Here is an 18,648-nt window from a genome sequence, read left to right as displayed (position 1 = left end):
TCTACATCTGAAACTGATGATACACTATATGTTAACTAATTGAATTTAAATAAAATAGGTTATTAAAAAAAGAAAAGATCAAACCAAACATCTATGAGGGTATTTTTAAGATGAGAACTTTAAGTGTAGCTTGAGTTCTTCTTTTCTAGTTCACAGAGTTGCGTGCCTGCGCCATTTTGGTTTTTAAAGAAAAGAGAAGAAACTGTTGCTCAGAGAATTGTTTAACATGCTGGGATGATAAGTCATCAAACCCTGAATCTGAGATTCTATTTCCCAGCTGTGGATTTGGACAAAGAAAATTCCTATAATCACTTGGGGATTATAAGGGAAATGTCCAAAAATTACAAATCTTGTTTGGACCTCTGTGAATAGTACACACTCCCTTATCTTTTCCTGTGGGTATGATAACGCACAATTCCAAGCAACAACATCTCCCTCCAAATTTCCTAGAAGTTTCTAGAATACGTACAAATGATTTCTCAGACAAGTGAATATGATGTTTTAATGTGTAACTACAGAGATGGTGCAAATGAAAATTTGATATAAATGCCCCATTTTACACCATGGTTCCTAAGAAGTTGCCTCTTATCCATTCAGAATGCAGAACTAAAAGAGAATTTCACATTCCTTAATCAACATGTGTTTTGTGTGTCCATATTTCGTGTTTCTTATTGGTTTCCAAAGAAACATGTCAGAACACTGAACGATGCATGTGGTCACTTGTTCTAACGCTTTCACATTTTTTGCATTTCTTTCTTTTAAAGCACAAGACTCTGCTGACATTATTTTCCTTATTGACGGATCAAACAACACCGGAAGTGTCCATTTTGCAGTCATTCGCGACTTCCTTGTAAATCTCCTTGAGAGACTCTCAGTCGGAGCTCAGCAGATCCGAGTGGGGGTGGTCCAGTATAGCGATGAGCCCAGAACCGTGTTCTCCTTGGACACCTACTCCACCAAGGCCCAGGTTCTGGATGCAGTGAAAGCCCTTGCGTTCACTGGTGGGGAGCTGGCCAATATCGGCCTTGCCCTTGATTTCGTGGTGGAGAACCACTTCACCCGGGCAGGGGGCAGCCGAGTGGAGGAAGGGGTTCCCCAGGTGCTGGTCCTCATAAGTGCTGGGCCTTCTAGTGACGAGATCCGCGACGGGGTGGTAGCACTGAAGCAGGCTAGCGTATTCTCATTTGGCCTCGGAGCCCAGGCCGCCTCCAGGGCCGAGCTTCAGCACATAGCTACCAATGACAACTTGGTGTTTACTGTCCCGGAATTCCGTAGCTTTGGGGACCTCCAGGAGCAATTACTGCCGTACATTGTTGGCGTGGCCCAAAGGCACATTGTCTTGCAACCGCCAACCATTGTCACAGAAGGTACGTATGTTCTTCTCGCCATCCGTGGGGGAGTGGGGGGTTTTGTGTGTTGGTTTTCATAGAAGTAAGGCAGGCTCCTACAGAATGATTCACCTCAGGAGAACCTGTAAGTACCCACGGTGGAGTCCTTCTGACGTGTGCTAGCTCTTGGTTGTGATGTCTGTGTTTGTCGTGGCGTTGGAAAAAGACACAAGATCTGGGAGTGAGTGGGAAGCTCATGTTAATGCATGCATTGTCAAGGAAGTGTGCTTTGAAGGTGAATTCAGGAGAGCTGTTACTCTGAGGTTGTCGAGCATCATTGTATTGTTTACTTACGGTCCAGTCATCTGAAAAACGGAGCTCAGGGGCTCATGGCAATTCTGCGAAAATTGGTCCCGGACAATGGCACTGCCTCGAAGCCAGCGTGTTAAGAGGTGTGCTCGTAAGTAGGTGCGGGCTGCCCCGCAGGGTCCTCTCTCTGGTGGGTTTCGAGAGCCACACTTCTGAAGGTAAGCAACAACACAGCACTCACTTGGAATATTTAGGAGACGCTGTTTGCCTGTGCTTGTTGAATTTCTGACTTGTTCTTTTGAGTGGTGAAATCATGACATACCTTCAAACAGAGGGCCTTTGGCAAAAGAGCCCAACTGGAATCATTTATAAACATAAAACAAATCCCATTACCTAACAAATATACATGTAACAAGTGTGGGAGGCGAGAATGTGTTTTCAAAATGTAAAGAAGGGTCCAGCTGCGCTTGAGGCTGTGACAGTTAAGATTCAGGCAGACCCAGTGGTACCAAGTTACCTTAACTGGTGATCTCACCTGCCTGCCAGCGATTACCCGTGGTATTCTGCATTATTGCTGGGTAGGGAAAACCAGAGTTGATGCCCAATTCCATCCTGAAAATCCCCTTGATGTTTCTAGACATCCCTCTGATTGGAATACAACCTACGGAGGTTTCTCTGGACTTGTACAGTTCTGGAAACAAACAGATGGTTTCCATAGGTTCTGTCCAAATTGAGGAAACACCGAAGCTGTAGCTAGGAGACCCGGCCTTGGTCCTGGGTCTTATGGTAACCAGGTGATCCTGGTCAGGCTGCACAACCTTTCTAGGCTCCCAATTTCTTGGATTTATGACAAAGGAGCTACACTGGATGAAGACATTTTTGTTCCAGGAGAAGCTTCATGTTCTTCTTCTTCATGGGTTGCACATTGCTTTCATTTCAGTTCTCCCAAGCTAGAGTGTTAGCTCCTCACTCACAGACAGCCTCTTTGATCATTGTGACCATTTGTGACTATTCAACAAAGATCCTTGGCTCTCTAGTGTGAGCTGGACAGTTTGCCAAGCACCGGAGACACAGTGCTGGTGGATGAGAGAGACGTGGGCACTGACCCGTTACAGGATAAAGGGGAGATGATGGAAACATAAGCCAATGACCAGACGCAGTATTCCGAGTGTGAGAAGGTAGATGAGGGCAGCCTGGGGCTGTGAGGGGAAGAACAGGGGGAGGGAACTTTGGATGGGATGGCCAGGGAAAGCGGGTTAGAGAAGCTGCAGGATAGAAAGGGGACAGCAAAGGGACGGTGCTCCAGGTGCGGTGTCCCTGCAACACCAAGGAGCCTGGACTCTTTCAAGAACTGTTGGAAGGCAGCGGGGCTGGAGCTCACTTGATGCACGGAAGGCTGGAGCTGAGGGACTGCCCTCCGGTGGCTCTGGTTTCTCAGGGACCTACCTGTGTGGTGAGATTGGGCGTGGGCGTGGGCCAGGTTTGAGCCGAGAGCAGAGGATGAAGTGGTCATTCTGGAGGCTGGGAGAGGAAAGCTTGCAGGAGAGCACTGGCTGTCGTGGGCTGGTGCAGATTACCCCGAGGGTGGGCTGCAGAGCAGGGGAGCAGATCTGGGGCCTGGCGTGGCAGAGGCAGGGGGAGCATGAGTGAGCACCAGGCGGAGGCCAGGCCGAGGTGGGGGGGTGGCAATCTCCAGAGACAGTAAGGGCAGGTGGGGCCTGAGAAGCAGGTGCGGGGTCAGGGGCGGCGCAGGAGGACGGGCTTTACTGGGGGCCGAGGTCCCTAGTCGCTGAGGATGGGGGGAGTAGGGTGGAGACAAGACAGCACCGAGAAGCGACAGGAGGGTTCCGGACGTTTGTAGACAGCAATGTGGCAGAGCCAGGGCAGTCACCCCCGGTCCTGGGCTTGTGAGGTCTGGGGGGATGTGGTGTCCTGGGAGTGCGCTGGTGACTGTCACCACGGGAGGTGAAGGCAGAAGCCCACTGATTAGCGGGACCTTAGGTTCACCTCCCAACAAAGGTATTTCAAACCCAGTTCCAGCAGAAGACAGCTCTGTTTGGGTGGGCATCACGTGCCAAAAACGAGGATGCACTTACTGGAGGGGGAGGGGAGGCTGCCACTCAACCAGCTGAGGGAGTCAGCCTGGGTTATCGGGGATGACAGTTGACCTGTCTTTCTATTCATCTATGGTATATCTTATATACGTATATGCCTGCACATACATGGAATGAAGGAATCTCTGCATTTATGGTCTCAGGATCAACTTCTGCGTCAGGGGTGGAGGAGGGCTGTGTGTGTGTGAGTGCATGCATCCGGGCAGGCTGACGATCCGTGTGTGCGTGAAATGTACATGTGTGGTTAACTGTATATTTGTATGTATGTGTGTCTTCTATGTATGTGTGGAGGGGAGGGGAAGGCAGGGCTATGTCACACTCAGTGTCTTTCGCACATACACATAGTAAGAATTTCATGTGTCTGCATGTCTCTATGGAACGTTTAAGGACTTGGAACTCATCGTCTACACCACAAACTGCTGACAAAGCAATGGTCTCCGCATGCCTGTCCCTGGATGCTTTGTGTTCATGTATGCATTTACATGTTTTCTCTATAATCCACCTGAGAGTGTGGAGTCATGGAGGCCTCTTTATGTCCAGATAATTATTTAATAAAGGGCAAGCACTCCTGCCTCCGCTTTAACCATTGACATCCTTCTAAGTCTTGGAAGCCCTAGCAGGGGTTTGGATTGGGTGTCATGTCTGACCCAGTTCTTTGTGCCCGCAGCTCAGGTGGGCTGCCTGTGTGTCATGCAGCAGGTGGACCCAAGTTTATAGTCACGAGGCAGTGACCTCATCCAGATGCTTTTGCTGTGCAGTTTATCACAGTCCTAACACGGAACTTAGCCCCTTCCCAACGCAGGTCTCTTACATGGAAATCCTTCTGTGCCACTTGCTGGCTTTGACATTGATTTCCTTTCTCTAAGTTTTATGATGTCAAGTAATTGGTTGTTTTTTTTTTTTCCTTTGCCTGAAAAACCCAGGCATGGAAAGTAGAACGGAAGGGAATGGGGATGTTCACGCTCTGTCATCCTGGTGCTAGATGTTCATGATGTCATGGGTGTGAAACAAAAGACCCTCTGGGTAGACACTGATGCTCCTTTACTCATTTAAGCTATGGCTTCATTCTTGACTCTCAAATCTAACCTATAGACTTTTGGCAGAAAAGAGCTTCCTGGCTTTTTTAACTGACAGTGTGCTAAACAGGTGGTTACTAAAACTCAATTTGTTTTTGTGCGACTTTTTGTAAAAAGTACTAGGAGCGGGTGGGGGTGGGGGGGTCAGGAGCCCAACCTGCCACCCATAGGGAGGATGCAGCTGGTAGTAATGTGTGTGTTCCGACAGATTCTCCTGGGGCTCCCACTGACTTCACACTGGCCAGAGCAAACGGGAGTGCCCTCGGAGTCGAGTTAGCTGTATGGAGAGTCATAGTTGAATGTGCTGGGTAAGGCCGTTCTACTCACCTTATAATGTTGCTACCTACAGTCATTGAAGTCAACAAGAGAGACATAGTTTTCCTGGTGGATGGCTCATCCGCACTGGGACTGGCCAACTTCAATGCAATCCGCGACTTCATTGCCAAAGTCATCCAGAGGCTGGAAATCGGACAGGATCTCATCCAAGTGGCAGTGGCTCAGTATGCAGACACTGTGAGGCCAGAGTTTTATTTCAATAGCTACCCCAGTAAAAGGGAAGTCATTACCGCCGTGCGGAGAATGAAACCCATGGAAGGCTCAGTCCTATATACGGGCTCCGCTCTGGACTTTGTTCGGAACAACCTGTTCACTAGTTCGGCTGGCTACCGGGCCGCCGAGGGGGTCCCTAAGCTTCTGGTGCTGATTACAGGCGGTAAGTCCCTAGATGAAATCAGCCAGCCTGCCCAGGAGCTGAAGAGAAGCAGCATCATGTCCTTTGCTGTTGGGAGCAAGGCTGCCGACCAGGCTGAGCTGGAAGAGATTGCTTTTGATTCCTCCCTGGTGTTCATCCCCACCGAGTTCCGAGCCGCCCCTTTGCAGGGCGTGCTGCCCGGCCTGCTGGCGCCTCTCAGGACCCTCTCCGGAACCTCTGCAGGTATGCTGGGGAGGAAGTCAGACTCACGGCAGGGCGGGTCTGCAGGCAGAGCCTTTGAGGAAAAAAAAAAGCAAAACAAAACCAAGTTTTATTTGTGCTCAGCTGAGAGACAGGTCTTAAATGATGGAAACAACTTAAATGGTGGAAACAAGAGCCATAAACAAGATTTATTTCAGGCTTCCTTTTACCCTGAGTTGGGGATTGTGTGACTTGAATGCCATGTGATACAACTGTATGTCTTAAAATGTCATATGATAAGAATTGTATGACTTCACATGTCATCAAATAGAAATCATATGACGGAAACTATAGGGCCAGGGGCCACCTGTCCTTCTAGCTTCTGGCCTAGGGGGTCACTTCTAGTTGTTACCTCTTGTCAGATCCCAGGTCTGTCTCTACTGCTGACTCCCGTTCAGCCTGCTTCTGCCACCACCAATGTGTGGCTTGGCTCTGGCTTTCCTGAGCCCACAGTCCCCACTCAGTGGCCCAGCCCCAGTAGCGCAGAATGTTAACCCTCTCTCTTTGAGGGATTTCCCTTCAGTCCTTGAATGGGCGTGGAGATTAAAAACCCAGTGGTTTCTAAAATCTTTCACTTAATATGATTATCAGTGAAAAGTTATTTTCAAAGACACGATAACAGTCTGTGAGCTCACTTGCTGGATGAGTACAGTTCGCCGTCCTTAACGAAGATGAATATCACGGAAACAAGCTTTTCCGCCTCACAACCTCACCACTGGAAGACTGTTGGCTGCATGACCCATATTGCATGATGCATGCTTTCTCCTCAGGCTCTCTGCTCTTCTGAAAGCCTCTCTCTCTCTTCCTTCCTTCAGACTTCCATTCCACACTCTCATAGCCAAAGTCATTTGATAGGGCACAGGATAAAATTAGTCGTCAAGTTGAAATTTTAGTGAGACACCAGGGAAGAGATGGGAGATAATTTTTTTTTAAAGGCAGGTAGTTAAGTGTGCTGCTACAAATTCTCTAATTTGAGAACTGTTCTTTTGAATCTTCACGTGCCTATCCTCAGCCAAGCATGGCAAATAGCCTTTTTGCATTTTAACACGTTTCCATGATCCTATTATCTCACTCTGGAGGAATTCCCACGGGCACCCCATGGGATTATTGCCAGGCGATGCCGTGACTCCCAACAGAAGAGAACCAAGAGAGAAGGACAAAGGGATCGTCCTAGGAATACTTCAGGATGAGAACAGCACAGTTTTATTAATTTTTTGTCTAGCCTTCAGGACCTCGTGTTCTCAGGTGACTTGGGCTAACACTTCTAATCTATCTGTAAGTGGAAATCTCTCTGCAAATGTGTAGAGGTGATCCCGGGGGACCTGGTCTCACCCGTGTAAGGCTGGCCCGGGGGACCCGGTCTCACCCGTGTAAGGCTGGCCCGGGGGACCCGGTCTCACCCGTGTAAGGCTGGCCACGACCACGGTCATAAACCTGAGTGAGGCAGAAAGGCAGGGCACGCTGGTCGCTTCACTTCCAGGGAAGGAAGGTTCTGCTTCAAGGATTCTGATCACTTCTGTTGGTTGCAAACACTCTTACTTTGGCACTCTCTCTCTCCACGAGCCCACTTGGTTTCGCCAACTTGGCTACCGATTCGCCTCACAAACACCAGCTACCACTAGAGGAAAATATGCAGCCTTCCGCCATATTTTACGAGCCGGATATGCTTTGCCTCACCGACAGTCTGTGTGCTCTAGACGTTGGCATGCGTGCCCCTCGGGGTTGTGTACGTCTCACTTTGTTTTCTGTGCTCCACTGCAGTTCACGTAAACAAAAGGGATATCATCTTTCTTTTGGATGGATCGTTCAACGTTGGAAAGACCAATTTCCCTTACGTGCGGGACTTTGTCATGAACGTAGTTAACAGCCTTGATGTCGGAAGCGACAATATCCGTGTCGGTTTAGTGCAATTTAGTGACACTCCAGTAACAGAGTTCTCCCTAAACACATACCAGACAAAGTCAGAGTTGCTGGCCCACCTGAGGCAGCTGCAGCTCACGGGGGGGTCGGGCCTGAACACGGGCGCGGCCCTGGGCTATGTCCATGCCAAGCACTTCGCCGAAGCTGGCGGCAGCAGGATCCGCGACCACGTGCCGCAGCTCTTGCTGCTGCTCACGGCCGGGCGGTCTGACGACGCCTACCTGCCGGCCGCCAACGCCCTAGCGCGCGCAGGCGTCCTCACCTTCTGCGTGGGCGCTGGCCAGGCGAATAAGGCAGAGCTTGAGCAGATTGCTTTTAACCCGAGCCTGGTGTATCTCATGGATGAGTTCAGCTCCCTGCCAGCTTTGCCTCAGCAGCTGATTCAGCCCCTAACCACTTATGTTAGCGGAGGTGTGGAGGAAGTGCCCCTCGCCCAGCCAGGTAAAGCTCCCCGACTGCGTGGGGCTCCCTTCTTCCAACACCTCCCCCGGGGGGGAGCGGGGCAGGTGGCCCAGTCTGAACAGGAGAGCCCGCTGAGATGTAGAACCAAGACTGGGCATCTGGGGTCGAAGTATTTTGGATGGGGACTTTGAGACACTGTACCAGCAAGCTTAGATGCTCTGTCTAAAGGGAGTTCGTTCATGAAAGAAAGTCTAGAAGATGCAGCTTCTGTTCCTCCCATCTTATCCACAACCCCCCTCTTTTTTGCCCCAGTGCCTGTGAAGGTTCTGGAGCACAGATCCAGAATGGAAGTGAGAGCAAGAGGGATTGAGTCCCTTTCATACAGGAGAATGCATCGGGGTTGTTCACAGATGGAAATTATTTATATGATCTTTTTTTATGTTCAAAATCCGCTGAAGGTAGAAAATTATTATTATTTTTTAATAAACCCAACAAGGGCTGCATCTTTATGTGATGACAAAATGATTTCCCAAGGAAGCCTGGACTATTGCTATCACTGCAAATTAGTACGGTGGTGAGATTCGGACGCATTGGATCTGCCAGCTTGCTGACATCACACAGATGGGGAGCAAGACTGAGACAACTGAAACCTAATCAAAATACCTCTAAGAACTCTTTGAGCTGAAAATAATGCTCACGTGATATTTCGTAGCCCCCTGTGGGCTGTCCTCCCTGTTTTCTGTTGGCTAAGTACAGCAGGCTGGGATGCACTGATAGACAGTATGACCCACAGAGTAATGATGGGCCCTCTTTGGGGTCCTAGCCCATAACCTCAGAGTTAGGAGAAGATAATCCAGTTAGAGCAGATAGGTGTCAACTCATTTATCCTTGGGTGGTTAACCCATGTCAGCCTTTGTTGCTAGAGATGGGTTGATTCTTAAGCAAAAGGACTATATGGACCACATTTTAAATAGTTTAATTTATAACAATTGGAAAACACTGTTCTCCTAGGGTGATTACCTCCTGATGCAAGGATAGGACCCTCTGGGGCTTCCACTGTCTTGTTTTGTTGAAGAAGCATGATGCTTAGATTGGGTAGACCCATCCAGTTCTATCTAGTCCTTTGCAAATATGCACTGCTTTGAAATGGGACATTTTAATGACAGCTGGTGCTTCAAGTTTTGACAGTGGGTGTTCTCCTTCCTTGCTGGTACAGTGATCATCAGGTGAATTGTGTGACCTCCCATTACCAAATGCTAGTGGTGCTGGGCTGAAGTCACATCGGTGCCTGTTACATTCTCCTCCCTCACTGTGTCCCAACCTACTTTTGTTGTAGAAAGCAAGCGAGACATTCTATTCCTCTTTGATGGCTCAGCCAATCTTGTGGGCCAGTTCCCTGCCGTCCGCGACTTTCTCTACAAGGTTATTGATGAGCTTGATGTGAAAGCGGAGGGAACCCGGATTGCGGTGGCTCAGTACAGCGATGATGTCAGGGTGGAGTCCCGTTTTGATGAGCACCAGAATAAGCCCGAAATCCTGAGTCTTGTGAAGAGAATGAAGATCAAGACCGGCAAAGCCCTCAATCTGGGCTATGCCCTGGACTATGCACAGAGGTACATTTTTGTGAAGTCTGCTGGAAGCCGGATCGAGGATGGAGTGCTTCAGTTCCTGGTGCTGCTGGTTGCAGGAAAGTCATCGGATCGTTTGGACACACCTGCACTCAACCTGAAACAGAGCGGGGTGGTGACTTTCATATTGCAGGCCAAGAACGCAGATCCTGCTGAGCTGGAGTTGATGGTGCCGTCCCCCGTCTTCATCCTGGCCACCGAGTCACTTCCCAAGATTGGAGAACTTCAACCACAGATCGTCAATCTCTTAAAATCAGTGCAAAATGGGGCACCGACACCAGGTATGGCATAGAGATTCTGGTTGCTTCTGCAGCCCTGTTCTGCAGTGCATGAGTAAGGTAGGGCTGCTGGCTCTTTCTTTTCCCACTTAAATTGTCTAACTGCTCTCAGGGCAAATCAGGAGAATCAGGGTGATCATTAGAATATTTCACAATTAGATAGATATTTCATAATTAGATGATAAAGATTTAGACACATCAATAGTTAAAAATCCTTTCAAAAACCCTATTTTTACTATATGCCTAATAAAAGCCACACACCATGGGTACATTATAGCTAAAACAGTCTTCAGCTTCATAGTCCTCTAATGTCTTACTTTAAGTGGGTCTCACTGTGCTGTAATTCATCCACAATTCATTCATCAAGAATATAAGGCATAATGAGAGGTGGGTACATTCCCACCATAAATGCTGCACTGGAATTTCCAACTGCTGATCTTTATTACCATGACTTTGTGTTTAACCGCTTTCCATTTGTTGGTAAAAATGCAGTTAAAAGAGTAATTAATTTCAAGTATAACCCTTTTGATTAAAAACTAAGAATTTAGAACTTCTGCATTGACTCATCAACCATATACTGTCGGTTTTGGATTGTAACCCTGACATCTGGTCTCCCTTTTCCACTGTTGATCCACTGTGACTTGCAGCAAATCGTTCAAAAGCTCCCATCTATGTAACGTGCTGATGGTTACACAGGTTCTGCCCTCCTGTCTCTCCTCCACCCAACACTGTTTCCTGAGTACACCTCTGAAAGTTGATAATGCTGCTCAAGCATTGAGAAGTTCTAAAATAAAGGTCTGTCTATCTATCTATCTATCTATCTATCTATCTATCTATCTATCTATCATCTATCTATCTATCTATCTATCTATCTATCTATCTATCATCTATTTATCTATATTGCTGCATTCATTTTCTATTTCTGTAACAAATGGCCATAAATTTAGTGGCTTAAAACAAAATGGATTCATTGTCTTCCAGTTTTAGAGGTCAGCAATCCAAAACCAGTTTCACTGGGCTAAAAGCAAGGTATCAACCAGATTGCATTCCTTTTGGAGGTTCTTGTGCGTTATGCATTCCCTTGCCTTGTTCGGCCTGCACTCCTTAGCTTGGGGCCCCTTCCTGCATCTGCAAAGCAGCAACAGAGCATCTTCTCTCTTCTCTGGCCTCTGCCTCCTCCCTTAGAGCTCTTCCTTGGACTCTCATCGTCTTACCTCCCTCTTAGAAGGACACATGATTGATTGTACTGGGCTACCCGGATAATCCAGGATAATTTCCTCATCCCCCAAACACTTCATGTAATTATACCTGCAAAGTCCCCTCCACAAGTTCTGGGGATTCTGAATTGGATACCTGTGTGGGGCCACTATTCAGTCCAACCTCGACCCATAGCACATGGTCCCCTTTGGGTCACGTGTGTCATTGAGGCTGTCTCCCTCCCAGTTTCAGGTGAAAAGGATGTGGTGTTTCTGATTGATGGCTCTGAGGGCGTCAGGAGCGGCTTCCCTCTGCTGAAAGAATTTGTCCAGAGAGTGGTGGAGAGCCTGGATGTGGGCCCGGACCGGGTTCGCGTGGCTGTGGTGCAGTACAGCGACCGGAACAGACCCGAGTTCTACCTGAATTCCTACATGGACCAGCAGAGTGTGGTCAACGCTGTACGCAGGCTGACCCTACTGGGAGGGCCAACCCCCAACACTGGGGCTGCCCTGGACTTTGTCCTGAGGAATATTCTGATCAGCTCTGCCGGAAGCAGGATAACAGAAGGTGTACCCCAGCTGCTGATCGTCCTGACAGCGGACAGGTCTGGGGATGACGTGAGGGGCCCCTCAGTGGTCCTGAAGAGGGGAGGGGCAGTGCCCATTGGCATCGGCATCGGGAATGCTGACATCACGGAGATGCAGACCATCTCCTTCATCCCCGACTTTGCCGTGGCCATTCCCACCTTCCGGCAGCTGGGGACCATCCAGCAGGTGATCTCCGACAGAGTCATCCAGCTCAGCCGGGAAGAGCTAAGCAGGTTGCAGCCAGTTTTGCTCCTCCCAACGAGCCCAGGTAAGGAAGGGAGTCCTTGGGTCATTGTTCCTAGAAACCTCTGGGGCTCCTTATTCAGACTGTGGGCTCAGAAGTGTTCTCTGTTGGTTTTCTCTACCATATGGGGTGAAAACTGGCCTTTCATGAAGAATTAGGGGCCATGTGCCTTTGGTCTCAGTGGCCAGCAGTGGCAGAGGCCTGGGGACATGCTATGATTCAATGTTCTGGGCCAAATTAAGTTTTCAAAGAGGTGCATGTGCTCGGCTTTAGTGCCGATCCCTGAGTCTGTGTAGAGGTTTCTGCATAATATCGGAAGGGATGGGACCATCTCATTGGTGGCACCAGCTCAATATCAATTCTAAGCTGCCCCTGGCAGGTCCAGCTGGCAGCCTTCTGTGTTAAGGGAGGGAAATTGACCACAGGGTCCCCCAAGCTGGGGCACAGTCTCTGAAATATTGGTATTTCCAGAGCCAAAGTGTGATGATTGCTTTTGAATGTGGCTGGTGCTGAGAAGTAAATGTCTTAATTGGCAGGAGTCCACCTTGCTCTTACAACTGTAGTTCATTCTATTTCATCTTTCCTGTTTCCCTTTTGTGGGCCTGGTTACAATAAGCTAGAAACAGTGGGAGCCTGGCTGCTGAGAATGAAGGGGGCTGAGATACATCCATCCCCTTCACAGTAGCACCGAGGGCCTGTCCGCCCTGGGCACTCCGGTGGGGAGGGTCACAGTAGTGAATAGGCAACAGCATCCTTGCTCCCTTGTGGCTTACATTCTACAGAGTGCCCTCTGAAGCCTCACGGCGTGGAGAGGGAAAAAAAGGAAAGGCAGAGGGGAACAAAAGGAAGGGAAAAGTAGAAGCAAATGATAAAAAAGTCAGATGCTGGATATGGTACCCTTTGGGTGAACGAAGGAGGTGAGGGTGACTGACATGGTACAGTTGAGAAGGACTGGCTTTTCCTTGCTGGTGTCCGGGACAGAGTACAGCATGCCCCACAGGCTTCTATGGAATGCTCTAAAGGGTTTGTGATCAAATAAATCTGGGAAACAGTGGGATAAACAAAGCAAAAGAAGTCCCCCACCCCAATTGATGTGTATTGCACATCTATAATTCAATAAGAGAATGCCACATTTCCAAAATTTATTTGACTGCAGGGTCCTTTTATATGGTGCGTCCTGAGGTACCAGGGTTCTCAAGAATGCACTTTGGAAATCTTGTCATACTGCATATGCTTCTTCTTTATTTTAAATACAAGCATATGTTTCTACAACATATTTGCTGTCCGACTCTTCAAAATAACTATTTTCTACCTTTGCCTTGTTCCTATCTTGTTTCTTTTACACTCTCCTTCTTCCCAGCACCGCTGTCCATATCTCAGCCCCCACCTGTTTCCAGGTGAGCTGTCTCTGCCTCCTGGGCACCTGCCCCTCTCACCTACGCAAGGGTGCCATTCACCATTCTCTCTCCTGCCTCATTGCTTCTCCACCAAGGAAAGGAAGGATGATTCCCTTCACAATACAAACACATCACGTTTTCTTCTTTCTTAAAGACTCTCGATGCCTGCTTCCCCCTCCAGTCATGCTCCCATCTCCCTTTTAAAGAGTTCTCTAAATCTTTACAATTCCCTTCTGAATCCACCCTGATCTGTCTTTCACTCTCACCACTCCACAGAAATAGCTCTTGTCAAGGTCCCTCCACAATCAATTCTCAGATGCCATCTTGCTTGGTCCATAAGAAGCTGATGCATGTCACAGTTGAGATCATCTCCTTCCTGAAACACCATCCCTATGTGGTCTGGACATGGCTCTTGTGTGTCTACTCTCTGCCTCCCTCAGAGTTACTCTTCTTTGTCTTTTGCTGGTTCCTTCTCTTCCCCCAGACTTGTAATCCACTGTAACGCCAGAATTCACTCCTGGGACTTGTATTTTAACTAGAAGAGTCAGAATGAGGATATTTTGTCTGTCAGGTGGTGATTCCAAGACAAACTGGGAGGTGGTTCATTAACACTAAGAATTTGGTGCCAGCAAAGGTGAAGCCCATGATAACATGTGATTCGCAGGTGTTGGAAGCAAGAAGGATGTGGTCTTTCTCATTGATGGGTCCCAAAGTGCTGGTCCTGAATTTCAGTACATCCGCACCCTCATTGAGAGGCTGGTTGACTCCCTGGACGTGGGCTTCGACACGACTCGGGTGGCAGTCATCCAGTTCAGCGAGGATCCCAGGGTGGAATTCCTGCTGAATGCCCATTCCAGTAAGGATGAAGTGCAGAATGCAGTGAGGCGGCTGAGGCCCAAAGGTGGGAGGCAGATCAACATTGGTGGTGCCCTGGAGTACGTGTCAAGGAATATCTTCAAGAGGCCACTGGGGAGCCGGATTGAAGAGGGGGTCCCTCAGTTCCTGGTCCTCATTTCATCTGGGAAGTCTGATGATGAGGTAGACGATTCTGCAGCCGAGCTCAAGCAGTCTGGTGTGGCACCATTTACCATCGCAAGGAATGCAGACCAGGAAGAGTTGGTTAAGATCTCTCTGAGCCCTGAATATGTGTTCTCAGTGAGCACATTCCGGGAGCTGCCCAGCCTGGAGCAGAAACTACTGACCCCCATCACAACCCTAACTTCAGAGCAGATACAGAAGATCCTGGCCAGCACTCGCTATCCTTCTCCAGGTAAGATGGGGTATTTGTTGTTGTTCTCTGAGTATTTTTTTTTAATATAAAAAAATAACAAGTTCATAGATCCATGGTATTCATGATAAGTTAAAATAAAATAAAGGGACACCTGATATTGAACTAGTTAGGTCTATTGCTCATTGCAAGGAGGGAGGATGCACATGATGGGGAACCATGGAGCATCTCAGTAAGAGGGTGTTAGAAAGGACTTAGGATAGGATTTGAGCTCATGGTAGGCAATTTTGTGGAAGGCTGCCAAATGGCAGTTTGGCCTGGATCGGATATTGTCAAGAAATGAAAGTAATTCTGTGATTAGGTATCTTTCTACATCTTAGGGCTAAAGCTGTAATTGGTAAAGAGGCAGCAGGCATTCCTATTAGCCAGGATGGCAGGTGTTTGGTTATTTTTGTCTTCTTTTTGTCAGTGTGTACGCAGGACTCTGATGTTTGTGTTCTGTGAAATCTTTTGTGTTCTACAGGAGAACCCAAAGCCTGGCTGTGTGTACTGGGCCAGCTTTTCTCTTTCTCAATATTAATGGCTCAATTCCATGACTTGTTCAGCTTTTGCTGTGCTGTGTTTCCATTATAAGTAGCCTACTGATTTATGAGGCAAAAGAGGCTGCATTTGTTGAGTGGCAATGTATGAGTAGCTCAATAAAATGGCATCCAAGAAGGACCTAGAATTCTAACTAAAAGGAAAACATGGCTCATCTTTCCCAGGGCTTTTTGATTAATTTTGTATTTAAAAATGGATTCATATAAAGAAAATAGGGAAAATAACAATGAAAACAAAAAAAATTTTTTATAAATGCTAGGGGTATGTGGGCAGGAGGAAATCCCATGAGTCAAACACCTGGGGACCTGTTGTGGCACACTGGGAGAGAGTTGGCATTCTTCACCCATCACTACTTAAGCGGTGGCCTCGAACAGAGAGGACATTTGACCTCATTTGTCTCTCTCTTCTTGTATACCAAAGATGTTGTTCCGGGTGATCTTGATCGCTTCAGGTAGTAACAGCTCGTGATTCTGTAGATTCTGATAATCCAGTTTCTAAATACTGTTTACATTTTTAAACACTAGTTGTAACCCAGACCGCAAAGCCGAAATTAAAATAGAGTAAACTTAGAGAAAGTTTTGGAGAACTTTCAATAATTCAAAAAGCAGAAATTGTTTTGGTGAAAAAGGCCCAATTTTTAGAGATTAATTTTAAAAAGCTCAAGAGATAAACGCATGTACATCAGCTTATAATTTTAATGTTAATTAATATTGTGGTGCAACATAAGGCAAAGTTCAGAAACGAAAGCAGAAACAAAGCCAGATAAACAAGCAGTCACGTACTGAGTTTTCCCTTTCTTTTCTTTCTGTCCACAGCTATTGAGAGTGATGCTGCAGACATCGTCTTCCTAATTGATACCTCCGACAGCATCAAGCCTGATGACGTTGCACATATTCGGGACTTTGTTATCAAGATCGTTCGCAGACTCAACATTGGCCCCAATAAAGTGAGGATCGGGGTTGTACAGTTCAGCAATGAGGTCTTCCCAGAATTCTTCCTGAAGACCCATAAATCCCAGGCTGCTGTGCTCGATGCCTTACGTCGCCTGAGGTTCAGAGGGGGGTCCCCACTGAACGCTGGCAAAGCTCTGGAATTTGTGGCAAGAAACCTCTTTGTCAAGTCTGCTGGGAGCCGGATAGAAGACGGGGTGCCCCAACACCTGGTTCTCTTTCTGGGTGGAAAATCACAGGATGATATTTCCAGGTTTTCGCAGGTGATTAGCTCCTCAGGGATTGTGAGTTTAGGAGTGGGAGACCGAAATATAGACAGAACAGAGCTACAGACCATCACCAACGACCCCAGGCTGGTATTCACGGTGCGAGAGTTCAGAGAGCTCCCCAGCATAGAAGACAGGGTCATGCATGCCTTTGGACCCTCCGGGGTCACACCTGCACCTCCAGGAGTGGACAGACCTTCTCCCTCACGGCCAGGTACGACCCGTAGGACCTGTAACTGCAGAGCATGTCATCAATTACCTTTTAATTGAAAGATATAATTAGCATTTATTTTAATAATTTTCATCTGTTAGGGTTGTTGCTGCACATGAAAGTAAAAACCAAATGCTGGAAAAATGGTTCAGTTGAACTGTAGAAGGAAACATATCCCAGAAAACATGGCCAATGATTCTTCCATGAGGCTTCTCTAAGGCTAGTCAGAGACCCACTGAAAGGTTCTGTGAAGGTGCATTGAGGGTTAGCCACAGATTCATTGGCTCTCAGAATAGGACAGAATCTTTGAGGTTGGCTAGTCGATGCCCCTCTTTTACTCCAGTCTTGATGGCTTGATTATAATTAGGAAATTACCTCCAAATGCCATTGATTTTTGGCAGGCTTCCCTGAAGCTCTTAGCATGTTGGCAGGCAATCCTCCACAGGTGTATGGGGTCAGCTTCCCATTTTCCAATCTGTTTCTCCCAGCCCTTTTGTGATCTGCCTCTAGTACATCTCCCTCGACTCCTGTCAGACATCATTGCTTATTTTTGGCCAGAAGGAAAGTGGTTGGTGGCATTTCCTAAAACATCTGAGTTTATGGACCGTTGAATCTGTGACAGGATGCCATTTTGCATGGGATAATCAGACTCAGTTCTCAGTTTCCCTGAGTCCTTCTGCCTCCTATCTTTTTATTCAGATGATTTATCATTTATCTTCTTGTTTTTAGCATAATGGAGGCTATGAATTTGGGAACTATAGAGGCATGGAATAAAGCAAAGGTGTTTACTGTGAATAAGCTCCAGGAATGTCTTATTCCAATTACTTTACACTTTGTGTATTTGGTATGGATATGGAAACCAAATTTCTCCTCATTTCCATTTTAATCATTTTTAGAGAAAAAGAAAGCAGATATTGTGTTCCTGTTGGATGGCTCCATCAATTTCAGGAGGGACAGTTTCCAGGAAGTGCTCCGTTTCGTGTCTGAAATTGTGGACACGCTGTATGAGGGGGGTGACTCCATCCAGGTGGGGCTGGTCCAGTACAACTCTGACCCCACTGATGAGTTCTTCCTGAAGGACTTTTCCACCAAGGAGCAGATTATTGACGCCATCAACAAAGTGGTCTACAAAGGGGGGAGACATGCAAACACCAAGGTGGGCATCGAGCACCTGCGGCAGAATCACTTCGTGCCGGAGGCGGGCAGCCGCCTGGATCAGAGGGTCCCTCAGATAGCATTTGTGATCACGGGTGGAAAGTCAGTGGAGGATGCCCAGGAGGCCAGCCTGGCACTCACCCAGAAGGGTGTCAAAGTGTTTGCCGTCGGCGTGAAGAACATCGACTCAGAGGAGGTTGGGAAAATAGCGTCCAACAGTGCTACAGCGTTCCGAGTGGGGAATGTTCAGGAGCTGTCTGAATTGAGCGAGCAAGTTCTGGAAACTCTGCATGATGCAATGCATGAGACCTTATGTCCGGGTGTGACTGATATTTCCAAAGGTAACCGATCCCCTTTATGTGTACACTTTCATTCTGTCATGCCGATGTTTAGGACTTGTTGAGTTATTTAGGTGCCTGGTGCTGGCCCATGGCTTCCTTGAGCCTTTGGCTTCTTGAGCCATTTTCCCTATATCCAGGTGGGTTGGCTCCTGGCAACCACCTGGCCCCTGTTATCGACAAGGATACGTTATCATCTTTCAGGGTAAGGGTGGAAGTCTGTATTTTGTTGTTCTTCTAAGATTTACTTCTTCCCTCTATTCCTGGATCTCCCAAATAATTCAGACTTATTGATACCTGTTTGTGTTTATAGGTTTTATTAGATCAACTATTTGAGATCAGAGTATCTGAGTTCTCAAGTACATTTAATTTAAAGCACAATCTGGGGATGTACGTGAACACCGACTGGATAGCAGGCCAAAATTGATTAACACCCCAGAAAAGCAAACCCATTAAAATGGCCTACAC

At 47.6% G+C, this 18,648-nt stretch overlaps 1 protein-coding gene across 1 annotated transcript in view; it reads left to right on the top strand.

Moving 5' to 3' along the window:
• The window catches only part of COL6A3 (collagen type VI alpha 3 chain), an 81,970-nt gene that overhangs the window by 20,817 nt on the left and 42,505 nt on the right, over window positions 1–18,648 (top strand). The window contains exons 4-11 of the mRNA XM_036065465.2: window positions 765–1,367; window positions 5,177–5,761; window positions 7,541–8,140; window positions 9,438–10,010; window positions 11,451–12,059; window positions 14,097–14,702; window positions 16,076–16,690; window positions 17,584–18,183. Of these exons, the coding sequence (XP_035921358.2) occupies window positions 765–1,367; window positions 5,177–5,761; window positions 7,541–8,140; window positions 9,438–10,010; window positions 11,451–12,059; window positions 14,097–14,702; window positions 16,076–16,690; window positions 17,584–18,183 (4,791 nt within the window). The remainder of the gene's footprint in view (window positions 1–764; window positions 1,368–5,176; window positions 5,762–7,540; window positions 8,141–9,437; window positions 10,011–11,450; window positions 12,060–14,096; window positions 14,703–16,075; window positions 16,691–17,583; window positions 18,184–18,648) is intronic.

Source organism: Halichoerus grypus, chromosome 4, assembly GCF_964656455.1.
Source record: "Halichoerus grypus chromosome 4, mHalGry1.hap1.1, whole genome shotgun sequence".
In the NCBI taxonomy this organism is placed as follows: Eukaryota; Metazoa; Chordata; class Mammalia; order Carnivora; family Phocidae; genus Halichoerus; species Halichoerus grypus.
Note: the sequence above shows the minus strand (reverse complement) of the source record. Positions and strands in the feature narration are given on the sequence as shown.